Source organism: Pyrus communis, chromosome 3 (assembly GCF_963583255.1).
Source record: "Pyrus communis chromosome 3, drPyrComm1.1, whole genome shotgun sequence".
Classification (NCBI taxonomy): Eukaryota; Viridiplantae; Streptophyta; class Magnoliopsida; order Rosales; family Rosaceae; genus Pyrus; species Pyrus communis.
The window spans coordinates 19,229,611-19,243,270 of NC_084805.1; the positions used below are offsets into that span (position 1 = coordinate 19,229,611).

Here is a 13,660-nt window from a genome sequence, read left to right on the forward strand (position 1 = left end):
GAGCAAATTTTTTGGCGTCGCCCTAGGTCTCAAAAATCTCTAGACAGGCTCTGCGGTGAAGCCGCATCATTTTGTCTCTTTGCGTCGATTTGGATATCCACGTCAAAAAATGTGGGTTTTGCATTTGTCACGATATCAATTAACAACTAATTTAACAAATAATATAACGGCTGTATGATATTGTTATGAAATCCTAAGTTTGTGTATGCCATTAATTGCAAGATGAAGTAAGAGATTATAATTGCAGCCAAAGAGATTGCAAACTGTTAAATTATTTTATTTGTTGTTTATCCACGTGGAGCGGAAGTGGTATTCATGTAAGCGAATATGTGGGATTTACGTTAACCACATCGCTTAATTCTTGATTTGACAGACTGATAAAGGGATGTAAAATATTTCAATTAAAATACAACTATGTGTCTAATATTGTAATGTTTTAAAAATGAAGTATGAGGTTATAATTACACTTAAACTTGAGGTAAATGACTCTATCACAAATTATGCAGCATCTCTTGATCGTACATTCTTCTTTTGAGTCTTGATGACCAACCTACCTAGCATTTCTGCATTTATTTGGTTCATTAAAATCCAGGTGGATCCTCGTCGGATTCTCTTTCTAAGGATCTTGGGGATCCTCTAATCATATATGTTCCTCGTATATCCTACGGTTATAAATCATTGTAAATTTTTTATTTAAAATTAAATATAAACAGTACTTGACAAAAACTAACCGTACAATATACGATGAACAGATGTGATTAGAGGATCCGACGAAAATCCTCTCTCCACTAAAATATATAATCATATCAGGCCAAAAAGGATATATGAAGATTCCACATGAATTTGAATGACAATAATACAAGTAGATTTGCCTGATTTGTGAAACGAAATTAAAGAAATGTTAAATGAAAATATGGATAATAACTTGCATATTTTGTTCAAATGAAGGTAGAATATTGACAAGTCATGAAGGATACTTATCCCTATTAAGCTCACAAAAAATGATTGAATTGAGAGGGACGAGTTTACTTCATGAGTATTCTTCATGACTTATCTATCTATTACCCTTCACTAAAAATGATAGATCGAGAGAAACAAGTTTTCTTCATGACTTATCCATCTTCTACCCTTCACTTGAACAAAATATACAAGTTGACATTCATATTTCTATTCAACATAACTGAATTTAGTGAATGTCCAAGTCAAGCCAAACCTTAACATCAAACAGACCCTATAATTATTATTTCATGTTTGTATGTTGCAATGATAGGGTTTAGGTTTGGACCATATGTGTACTTCTTCCCCAAGGCTAGTTACTTCCCCTTAGCCTTGCAAACCTTCTGTCACCTGACAAAAATGTGTTGAACCTAGTATATATAGAGAATCTGACTGCACACTTAAAGAGTGACAAATTAAATATATTTGGTAAAAAAAAATGTACTTATGAGGTGACCCAATGTTAGCTTTGGATGGCAGACTGAATTGAATTAGTAGCCAGAGAACATCAACCCTCAACAGTAAAGAACAACCACGTGCTGCTTCAAGTATTCTAGTTGAGGAAGTTAATAATTAGTTAGATCTTACTAAACCATGTGAAGTATGTCACATGCATGGTGGAGCGGGCCCGGGAAGTGGTCCGTCCTGGGCGATGTGGGATGTCACAATCCACCCCCCTTAGGGGCCCGACGTCCTCGTCGGCACACCACGGCCAAGGTTAGGCTCTGATACCAAATTGTCACATCCATGCCCGGGGCGGACCACTTCCCGGGCCCGCTCCACCCCCGCAGCACGATATTGTCTGCTTTAGGCCCCGACCACGCCCTCACGGTTTTGTTTTTGGGAACTCACGAGCAACTTCCCAGTGGGTCACCCATCCTGGGAGTGCTCTAGCCCCCTTCTCGCTTAACTTCAGAGTTCCTACGGAACCTGAAGCCAGTGAGCTCCCAAAAGGCCTCGTGCTAGGTAGAGATAGGAATATACATATAAGGATCACTTCCTTGGGCGATGTGGGATGTCACATGACATACAAATATTTGGTAAGGAATCGAGCAATTCTTCTTGTTGCTTATAACATATAGCATTTGAAATTGAGATCTACCAAAGTACGACCCATTTCAACATCATCCAAATGCAACTTAAGTTAGACTTCACGGCGCAACAACAAATCAACATTGAAAAGAAGCATTATTAGCCCGATACCTAATTGTTAATGGTGTTAATTATTTTCATGATAATAGGGTTGAATGAGTGCTTTGGCGCAACGGAAATGTTGTTTTTTTGTGACCTTAAGGGTTCGAGTCACGGAAACAATTACCTCAGCTGCGTATGATAGATGTTCCATGTCCTCCCCTTCCCCTCCCTCCAACTCTCACAAAGCAGAGAACCTTATTGGCTTGGAGTTGCCCATTAAGTTGAAATCAGCATGCCTCCTCATTAGATTGCTTATATATCGTTTTTACTTTTTAAGTGTGGTGCATGCATACGATTTTATTAGGATTTTTATTAATTAATATCTCATCATTCTCAACTCATCAATATTGTTTTGGATCATCATATTAATTTTCATGTTTAGCATACATGCTATACCATAATTGCCAACCTTTCCATGCCACCGTAATTTTTTTGTTTATATTAATTCAAAGAACTCATGAATATAAGAGCCAAAACTTTGTAGCAAAAGACCAAAAGGAGGACAAGATCTTGTTCTAGTAACACAATGAGTAGGCTCAGCAACATCCATGTACTTGTTCTTGCATTTGCAATAGCAATGAGTCCCAGCTTGTGCTTTCCTTCAACCAAAGGTGAAGTGTTTCCTGTGTTCACCAAGTGGCATGTATATGTTGTCAACGGATTGGGGAACCAAGAGAGCTTGTTCGTCCATTGTAAATCCAAAGACAATGATTTAGGGATTCAAAATCTCTCACCAGGGACTAATACTACTTGGGGTTTCAGGACAAACTTTTTCCACTCTACTCTTTTCTGGTGCTACTTGCGCAAGTCAAGTGCCCAACATGCTGCTTTAAAGGTCTTTTGGCAAGACATTTATCTCTTCGAGAAATGCAACTGGAAAAACTGCATTTGGATAGCAAAAGATGATGGAATTTACATAAAAGATTTTGCTAACGTCCGTGATGAGTTTTCGAAAAAATGGGAAGAAGGATGGATTAAAACACAAGACTCTTACCGCTCATTGTAAATCCGAGGACGAAGATCTGGGAATTCAAGAAATTCTAGTAATATCAAAACCCCTCATTCTAAAAGGGTTGTGTTTGTGTTGACATGTTATCTTAATGAGCCATGTCGTTTCAACATATGTTAAGCTAACAGATGTAAAACTTCAAACTCAAACTTGACTTGTTAAACTAGCAAGTGACGACCCAGACCGTTCACCGATTAAAATTTTCATTTTTTGGGTAAATAAACTTGAAATCTCATTTCAAAGAGGCAACGCCCAACATCTAGCAACAAAACCGAAAGATTTAGCTTTAATGTTCTGATTACTTACCATATATAAGTATTTCTTTCCAAGATTCAAAAGTTAGTAATCGGCTGTTAGAATGAGCTTTGGTAGGGGAGTTATATAAGATTATGGATAAATTCACTTTTGTGAGTTATTATTAGAAATAGTCTACTTCTTTGAAATAAAAAACTAAAAATGTTAAAGCATAATATTAGGAATTAAATCTTTTGGACACTTATATATATATATCACAAATTTTTTATTTCATTAACATACCTATCACTTTTTCGACAATCTGCCCATATCATTGGCATTCGTGGTCTTCTAATGATACAGGTACATTACAACTAGATTATATCTAAAAGTAGCTTAGACTTTTGGACTCAAATCTAATAAAATGCTTGCTCTTAACAAGTATTCGTGGGTAATACTGAACTGGCCCGTAATTAGTTTACAAGTCCATCGGTACCCAGACCTATTAGGTTCAATCCGAACACCTAATTTTTTGTGTTATTTCATGGTATGTTAACAGGTTGTGTACGACTATTTCCAGGTCTTTCATAAATTAGTTGATGACTTTACTAATTAAAACAATTACAATCAATTATGTATTTGATTCAATAATTTTTATAATGTTAATAATTTTAATTTAAGGATTCAACTTATTTAGTAATATGATACATTTAACATGTTTACTTAACAAGAATGACAAATGTACGGAGCGTAATTTAAAAACGGGAGAGGTCAAGAAAGAGAATTGGATCGACTAGGTCCTATAATTGTTTTATTTGTTTTTGAGACAACTATAATGGCAATTGAGATGGAATTTAGACTAAGCCACACAATGATAATAAATAATTTAGTGTCAAACTAACCATTCATGGTTCACGGGAATTGAACCTAAAACATTCCACTTATAAATGGAGAAGAATATCATTACATCATAATATGCTAGAGGCAACCCATGTAGTTGATCTTATTCTTAATTCTCAAGTATCGAACTACTACGAATTTCTAGGTTAAACATACACATTTTCTATTGCATATATCTAAGTAAACAGAGGTGAGTATTGAAATCATTTCAATATTCATGTTTTAGTAAACATAGGAGAGTTAAGAATAGAAATAAAGGAAAATTAATGAAAATAATTTCAAATCTTTGTATTTTAATAAAAAACTATCCATTAACTTTTATTTAATGGTTAGGACAAAACATAGACGAGTAAGGTGTTTGAAGCGGGGTGGGATTTAATTAAGTAACTGAAATACCTGCTTTTATTGTTCGCTTGAAATGTTGTATAGTTATTTGTTAAATTAAACTTCACTCAAGCCATTTTCATTAAAGCTTCCTAGAAATAATTATAATTCTATTTTTTTTTTTTTAGCAAACATGTGAATAGAGTACAAATATATACTTTTATTATATTTGTATCATATTTCTAATAAAAATAAAACATATGTATTAATAAGTCTTACTTCTACTAAAAATGTAATATAAATGAGTTACGAAAAATTTGACAAGCAAAGCATGACTCAATGGAGTACGGAACTCCTATAGTAAGTCAGGTTTGGCTAAAACTCTTGAGCAATTAATACAAAATTGTAATTTTAGTGCATGGACATATGCCTCGTGGCATCCATTAGTGTCTTTAGGACGTTACATGCGCTTCAAGTGTCGAGAGATTATAAGTCCACTATACTGTAGGCTTTGACTCCAATCAAGTGCATTGGACTAATAAATGTTAATGCCTATATTTAAACCCCTATAGAATCCAATTTGCAGCAACCGAGTACAGAGAAAAGTACAAAGACAATGAAACCATGCCTGTCCTACATCTCTATGTTCTTCCTGCTCATCTATCTGAGCCAAATCCAAGTCACCAATTCAATGTTCGACAAGGTTCGTGTGCATATTATCGATGGCTTGACGAATGAGGCTCTTTATTGACAAATGTGTTTTTGTTATGTATTTCTTGTGGAGAAAGGTTTACAGCAAAAGCACAATATAAAGCAACCAAACAAAAAAACAAGGAGGAAGGAACACGCCACCTTCTCCTTGATTTAAGGACTAAACAAAAGGATTTTACTGATTTCAATGGCACTCCTTGATTTAAGGAGATTTACATCAATAAGTCACCTAAAAACCCTAGTTTCTAGGAGCAGCAGCATGTTGCTGCAGGAAGTGGGAAGAGTAGTGATAAGACTTGCTGCTGATGAAAACTAGGGCAAGCTGCAGGTTCCCCTTGCTGTGACAGGTCCCCATTGCTGTGACTTTGTGACTTTCTATTCAAGACTCCCCCTCAAGTTGGATCCATAAGATTTATGGAGCCAAGCTTGCCAAAAAGGTGCTGAAAATGTGTAGTTGGCAAAGCCTTGGTAAACAAATCAGCCAATTGATCATGGTTACGAGTAAAAAGAGTTTGAATGACTTTGGACTGAACTTGAGCTCGCACATAATGGCAATCCACCTCAATATGCTTGATACGTTCATGGAAGACTGGATTGGATGCAATGTGCATCGCAGCTTGGTTGTCGCACATGAGTGACATCGGTGCATTGCTAGGGAATCCTAAGTCGAAAAGAAGATTCTTGAGCCATATAAGTTCACATGCAGTGGACGCCATTGCGCGATATTCCGCCTCAGCACTAGAGCGAGCAATGACATTCTGTTTTTTATTTTTCCAAGTGACCAAATTTCCACCCATGAAAGTACAATAACCCGTAGTTGACTTGCGATCGAGAGCATTGTCTGCCCAGTTTGCGTCCGTATAGCCTTGTATTTGGGTTGAACCATTATTTCTCATGAGAATACCACGCCCAATGGACCCCTTGAGATACCGTAGTATCCTCTTAACAACATGAAGATGTGTAACAGTAGGAGCATGCATAAACTGGCTAACAAGACTCACGGCATAAGCAATATCTGGCCGTGTAATAGTAAGATAGATAAGTTTACCAACTAATCGTTGATAGTAACTTATGTGAGTGAGAAGTTCCCCAGCCGTGTCCAACATAAGCTTGTTATCCAAGGGAGTAGTGACTAGTTTACAATCAAGCATATTTACCTCTTGAAGAAGATCCAACACGTACTTTCTTTGGTTCAAAAACAGTCCATTTTGGGAAGTTGCCATCTCAATGCCAAGAAAGTAGTTGAGCTTACCAAGATCCTTGATAGCAAACTTCTGATGAAGAGACCGTTTGAGAGACACAATCTTGTTCATATTGTCACCAGTTATGATAAGATCATCGACGTAAATTAATACCACCAATTTACCCTATGAACCTATGCGAATAAACAAGGATGAATATGCATTGCTCCTGGAGAATCCTACCTCTTCCAACACTAAGCTCAACTTAGCATACTATGCTCGTGGGGACTGTTTTAACCCATAAATGGCTTTGTGGAGCTTAGAAATAAGGCCTTCTTGGGAGGCTTGAGGATGTCCGGGAGGTAGTTGCATAGATACTTCTTCTTCAAGCTTCCCATGCAGGAATGCATTTTGTACTTCTATTTGGAATAAAAACCAACCTTGGTTGACTGCCACAGAAAGAAGGACCCGAACTGTATTCATCTTGGCCACAGGAGCATAAGTCTCCTTGTAGTCCACTCCATACGCTTGAGTAAAACCCCGAGCCACCAATCGTGCTTTATAACGCTCAATAAAGCCATCAGATTGGAATTTTAGCTTGTAAACCCACCTACTGCCCACAGCTTTCTTGCCACAAGGGAGATGAACAATACTCCAAGTGTGATTGTCGTTAAGGGCTAGCAATTCCTCGTCCATAGCTTGTCTCCATTTGGTATGCATGTTAGCTTCCTGAAATGTACGGGGTTCATGGTGGTTTGAAATAGCACTGAGAAAAGCTACATGGGAAGGTGAATAACGATGATATGCAAGACTGATAGGATGTCGTGCTGCATAAGTCACATAATCCAGCAGTTTGGGTGGAGGTTGGCAAACTCTTGGAGGATTTCTTCTAACTGGAAGTAGATTAACCTCTTGATTGCAGTGAGATGTATCAGAAGCAGGAGCGTGAGTGGCATCAACTTGATCAACCTCTTGATGGCTTGAAGAATCAGGAGGATGAGAGGCATCGGAAGTAGGTGCATCAGTAACATTACTTTGAAGATAGTCCAAGTTGATATCCTCAATATGATTGGGCAACGGAATCAAGTCCTCCCAAGTTTCCCCCTTATTTGAATATGCAGTTCCTTTGTGAAAATAAGGAATGAACTCCTCAAATTTTACATCTTGAGACACCACAATCTTGTTAGTAACAGGATTAAAACATTTATACCCTTTCTGGGTTAAAGAGTAGCCCAAAAACACACACTTAATAGATCGGGGATCCAACTTATCACAATGAGATGCTTGAACATGCACAAAACATGTACATCCAAACACTTTTAAATGTGACAAATCTATGGGCCTATTTTTAAGAACTTCATAGGGTGATTTAAACCCCAAAAAACGACTTGGAAGCCTGTTTGTCAAATATGTGGCAGTGAGCACGCCTTGTGACCAAAACTTCTTAGGAATGTTCATGTGAAGTATCAGAGAACGTGTCTTCTCTAGGGGGTCTCTATTTTTCCTTTCGGCCACCCCATTTTGTTGGGGCGTCCTATCACAACTTGTTTGATGAAATATGTCATGCATACTCAAATATTGTGTCATGTTGTTAGACATGTATTTAGTGCCATTATCCGATCTTAATGCTTGAAGGTTGGACTCAAAATGATTAGCAACAAGGTTGTGAAAGTCTTTGAACATAGTAAACACTTCACTTTTGAATTTCAAGAGATATAACCAAGTAATTCTTGTGAAATCATCAACAAATGTCACAAAATATTTGTAGCCATCAAATGATTCATTAATTGGACCCTAAATATTTGAATGTACAATTTCAAAAGGCTTACTAGCTCTAGACAAAGAAGAATTGAAAGGTAATCTAGCAAATTTGGAGAAATTACAAGTGTCACACTTGATAAGGGTTTGACACATAGTAGGAAATAACTTAGACAAAATAGGATTGGACGGATGTGCTAGACGTTGATGCCATAAAAATGGATCTTGGGGTTGTTTTGAACTTGAGGCTGCACTAACTTGGAGGCCTTTGGACAGAGAATTGTTTCTTGGCAAATAGTAGAGACCATTGAGAAAGAGACCTTCACCAATCGTCTTCCCGGTGACTAGGTCCTGAAAAATTACATTTTTTGGTAAGATTGCAAGACATTTTAAAGTTTTGGTAATTTTCCCAATGGAAAGAAGTTTAACTGGGAAGGCAGGGACATATAAGGCAATCGACTCAACTTGGTTCGATATTAACCTAATTTTTCCTCTACCCATAACAGAGACTCATTTTCCGTTAGCAACCGACACTTGAGATGACATATCTTGAAATTCATGCAAGTTTGTTCTTTGGTTTGTCATGTGGTCAGTGGCACCCGAATCAATGATCCAACAATCATGTACACAACTATTATTTAGAGTAGTGAAAAGAGCATGGAAAATACCTGGTCCAACTTCATGTGATACACCTTCAACCTCTGCTAGAAACCTCGCAAACTTGCCAAACATCGCAGAATGGTTCTCGAACTCAGTCACCGCTGCCTATTCAACCTTTCCATTCCCTTTCTTGTGTTGAAGAAATGAAGAAAATTCATTTATTAGAGCAACATGACTTGAAGCAAAATCCAACAACCCATGAGTAGAGTCATGTTTTGAAGTAGACTCTACCAGGTTTGCCATATGACTGACTTTGTATAGCGAACTACCAGTAGCCTTCTATGGTCCCTTGATGTCTTTGTTGAACTTGGGTTTCAACTCGGGATGAAGTATCCAGCACCGATCTTTGGTGTGACCAATCCCGCGATAGCCAATTCCAAGATAGTGATCACATTTCAAGTCGGGGCGCTTGTCTTTGTAAAACTTCACTTCAGGTGACTGATAATTCGAAGCATATACTCGTGATTCTCGTGCGACCACTTTGGTGTCTAATCCCATGACCTGTCATTTAACTTCTTCACATTGAATGGTGGCACATACGCTTGGGAAAAATGGAAGCTCTGAAGTCATCAAAATGTGACTTCTCAAGTCTTCATACTCTAAGCTCAAGCTTGCTAGTAGTTGAAAAATTTTGTCATCCTCGGCTCTTTTTAACAACACTATCGCATTTGTGGTGTGAGGTCGATAGATATCTAGCTCATTCCACATAGTGGTAAGGTTGCCAAGATGTTGCACAAAAGACTTGTTTTCTTGTTGAAGAGCGACAATGTCTCTCTTGAGTTGAAAGACACGGGCCGAGTTGTTTGATTGCCATACATTTCTTTCACTTGGTTCCATAGATGTTGTGATGAATTAGAATAGCTGAAAATTTAGCAATTTTCCTCTCCATAGAATTTAGCAACCATGACATAGCTAACTGATCTTTGCATAGCCATGCTTCATAATTTGGAGACGAAATTTCTGGCGTTTTAATGACTCCATTGATGAAGCAAAGTTTGGCCCTTCCACCAAGAGCCCAAGAGACCGCCCTTGACCAATGAAGATAATTAAACTCATTCAACAAAACTAAACTGAGTCTTTGATTTGGGTTGATATCAACCTCAGAGAAACTTGTAGCCAGTGAGGCAAGAGAACTCTCGGCTTCTTGATTGACTGAATTTTCTTCTGCCATATTGTTGGCTAAGAAAAGTGAAAAATCACGGCAAAAAAAATTGCAGAGTCAAGCCTAAGAAAGACACTGCTCTGATACCATATTGACAAATGTGTTTTTGTTATGTATTTCTTGTGGAGAAAGGTTTACAGCAAAAGCACAATATAAAGCAGCAAAACAAAAAAAACAAGGAGGAAGGAACACGCCAGCTTCTCCTTGATTTAAGGACTAAACAAAAGGATTTTACTGATTTCAATGGCACTCCTTGATTTAAGGAGATTTACATCAATAAGTCACCTAAAAACCCTAGTTTCTAGGAGCAGCAGCATGTTGCTGCAGGAAGTGGGAAGAGCAGCGATAAGACTTGCTGCTAATGAAAACTAGGGCAAGCTGCAGGTTCCCCTTGCTGTGACTTTGTGACTTTCTATTCAAGACTCTTAATCTCCACTGTGAATCCAAGGACGATGATCTGGGAACTCATTATGTCCCAGTGAATGAGGAATATTCATGGGAATTTAGGTTAAACTTTTGGGGTACTACGCGTTTCACTTGCGATCTGTGATGGAAGGGAGGACATCAAACTTTTAATGCATATGACGCTACAATTGATGTTTGTGATGAAGTTGATTGTATATGGAGAACAACAAATGATGGAATATATATACTTGTATAATTTTCTGAAGAAAGAATATCAAAAGAAGTATTCATGGGATCCATAGTGATCTGATGTATGGTTCAGAGTCTGTTGAAGCTCCCAAAAAATAATCTAATAAAACATTTTCTCATTACTTGTTTGATCTGTTGCTACATTAATCTATGGATTGTTTTGTTCCTACGTTTGTTTGAATTTTAATTTTCAATTTTGCGTAAGAGCAATAGTTTAATCTCTTTTCCATGTTATGTTTTCCCCTCCCGCCTCACCACCGTAGCACGATATTGTCCGCTTTGGTCCCCGACTACGGTCTCACGGTTTTGTTTCTAGGAACTCACATGGGAACTTTCCAGTAGGTCACCCATCATAGGAGTGCTCTCCCGCGCTACTCACTTAACTTCGAAGTTTCGATGGAACCCGAAGTCAGTGAGCTCCCAAAAGGCCTTGTTCTAGGTAGGGATATGAATATACATATAAGGATCACTCCCCTGGGCGATGTAGGATGTTACAATCCACCCCCCCCTTAGGGGCCCGACGTCCTCGTCGGCACACTTCCAGCCAAGAATTGGCTCTGATACCAAATTGTCACATCCCGGCCCGGGATCCACGACATCCCGGGCTCGCTCCACCACCGTAGCATGATATTGTTCGCTTTGGGCCCCGACTACGCCCTCACGGTTTTGTTTTTGGGAACTCACACGAGAACTTCCTAGTAGGTCACCTATCATTGGAGTGCTCTCGCGCGCTACTCGCTTAACTTCGAAGTTCCCATAGAACCTGAAGCTAGTGAGCTCCCAAAAGGCCTCGTGCTAGGTAGGGATGTGACTATACATATAAGGATCACTCCTCTGGACGATGTGGGATGTTACAATAGCTCTGATACCAAATTGTCACATCCCGGGCCCGCTCCACCACAGTAGCACGATATTGTCTGCTTTGGGTCCTGACTACGCCCTCACGGTTTTGTTTCTAGGAACTCACACGAGAACTTCCCAATGGGTCATCCATCATGGGAGTGCTCTCGCGCGTTTCTCGCTTAACTTTGAAGTTCCCATGGAACCCGAAGCCAGTAAGCTCTCAAAAAGCCTTGTGCTAGGTAGGGATAAAAATATACATATAAAGATCACTCCCCTAAACGATGCGAGATGGTACAATCTCCAGTAGATTTATTAAATGAGTTCCTTAGATAAATTTTACGGAGGAGTTCAAAAAGGGTTTAAGATTTAGTAAATTTTTTTAGAGAGCTCCTAATTAAAATAAATTTTTGTAAAATAAGCTGCTTAGCTAAATTTTAACCTTTTCATTTGCAAAAATATTTGCCACCTACATGTGTTAGGTAAGCGTGCTTTGCAGGGCTAGGGCCAAATTCGATATTCTTATACATTCAATTACTTTAATATTATGTTTAGTATAAATAATATCATTAATTGTATTTAAAAATAATAATGTCCTTATTACTAGTTAGGAGCTCACTGGGTCGACCTTCCTAGTCCTAACAATACAATAACATGACAACTCTCAAAATAGTTTACAAATTTTGCTATAATATTACAACTGTTACGTACTCATTCCTCTTTTTCACTACTCCTTCGATTCCCTAATTACCAGTTCGACATTTTAAGCACTTCATATAAACCATGCTGCCAAACCCAGTTGACCTAATCAAATTCTCTAATTAAACCCTAATTCATCTCCACCTGGTACACTCTTAACAATTAATGTGTATGTGCCTATAAAAAAAGAGAGTTTAAACGAAAAGTCCGCGATACTATTCACTTTAACGAAAAACCACATTTTTACACTAAAAAGTCAATCTTGGTACTATTCATTTTACCCTTTATTTTATCCTTATCGTTAAAATTCAAAGTTTTCAAGCCATTTTTATTAGTTTTCCTATTATAAATAAAAAAAATAATAAAAAAAAAAAAGCTTCTAAGAAGAATATGCATATTCACATTTTGAACTAGGAATCCCAATTTCCAAACCATGAGAGCCGTCTTAAGCCGTTTACCCATTTAACCTTAACTGCATATACCCGTTTATCCATTTTTAAGCCCGTTTACCCTTTCTTTTTACCGATTTACCCCTGTTTTACCCATCTACATGTTTTTTTAACAACTTGAAAATTAAAAAAAAAAAAAAAAAAACAATTGTATATTTGAGAAAGTCTGGCAGCAGAATTCCCACTCGAACATGCATCTGCATCCATAAGGATGTTGAAATTAAATAAATCTTTTTGTTGTCCAATATATATAGTTGCATTGTACGTGCAAATCTCTGATGTCTTTTAGAACTACCCTATATAAATATATTTATACATATTCTATATAGGGAACTGTTATTAGCACTCCAATAATCTCATTCTACACTCTTTATAATCATATTTTTCTTTCTAATTATAGAAAATTTGAAGTGGAAAATGAAATTTTTGGAGTGCCAATAATAATTCCCTTCTATATAAATATATTTATACATATTTTGTTGTCCAAAATATAAATATATAGTTGGACTGTTGAAATTATCAAACTTCGACGAAGATGAGACAGAGTCGGAGATGAGAGAGGGCAGCTGGGAGAGAAAGATGAGCGGCGAGAGTCCGGGAGACATCGAATAATTATAGGATTTTTAATTTTTATTTTATTTTTAATTTTACATATATTAAATAAACGGTTAAATAGGTACACATTTATAACAGCAGGTAATACCCATAATCACTTGTTTAAATTTCACGAGTAAATGGTTATATTCATAACCGTTTATTTGTCTAAACGGTTACTCATAACTGTAACTGTGAGCTTTAAATGAGCAGGTAATTACGGTTTCTCATACCTGTGAGTATTTTGCCCGTCTCTACTTATTACTAGTTAGGAGCTCACTGTCTCGACCTTCCT

At 37.5% G+C, this 13,660-nt stretch overlaps 2 protein-coding genes across 2 annotated transcripts; one reads left to right on the plus strand and one right to left on the minus strand.

Annotated features, from left to right (window-relative positions):
* Positions 1-2,716: 2,716 nt before the first annotated feature.
* On the plus strand, positions 2,717-3,196 carry LOC137728367 (S-protein homolog 74-like). Its single transcript, XM_068467175.1, has one exon. The coding sequence runs from the start codon at positions 2,717-2,719 to the stop codon at positions 3,194-3,196; it is 480 nt and encodes a 159-aa protein (XP_068323276.1).
* A 2,564-nt stretch (positions 3,197-5,760) lies between these two features.
* Positions 5,761-6,681, minus strand: LOC137728368 (uncharacterized mitochondrial protein AtMg00810-like). The gene has a single exon (XM_068467176.1). The coding sequence runs from the start codon at positions 6,679-6,681 to the stop codon at positions 5,761-5,763; it is 921 nt and encodes a 306-aa protein (XP_068323277.1).
* Between the last annotated feature and the right edge of the window lie 6,979 nt (positions 6,682-13,660).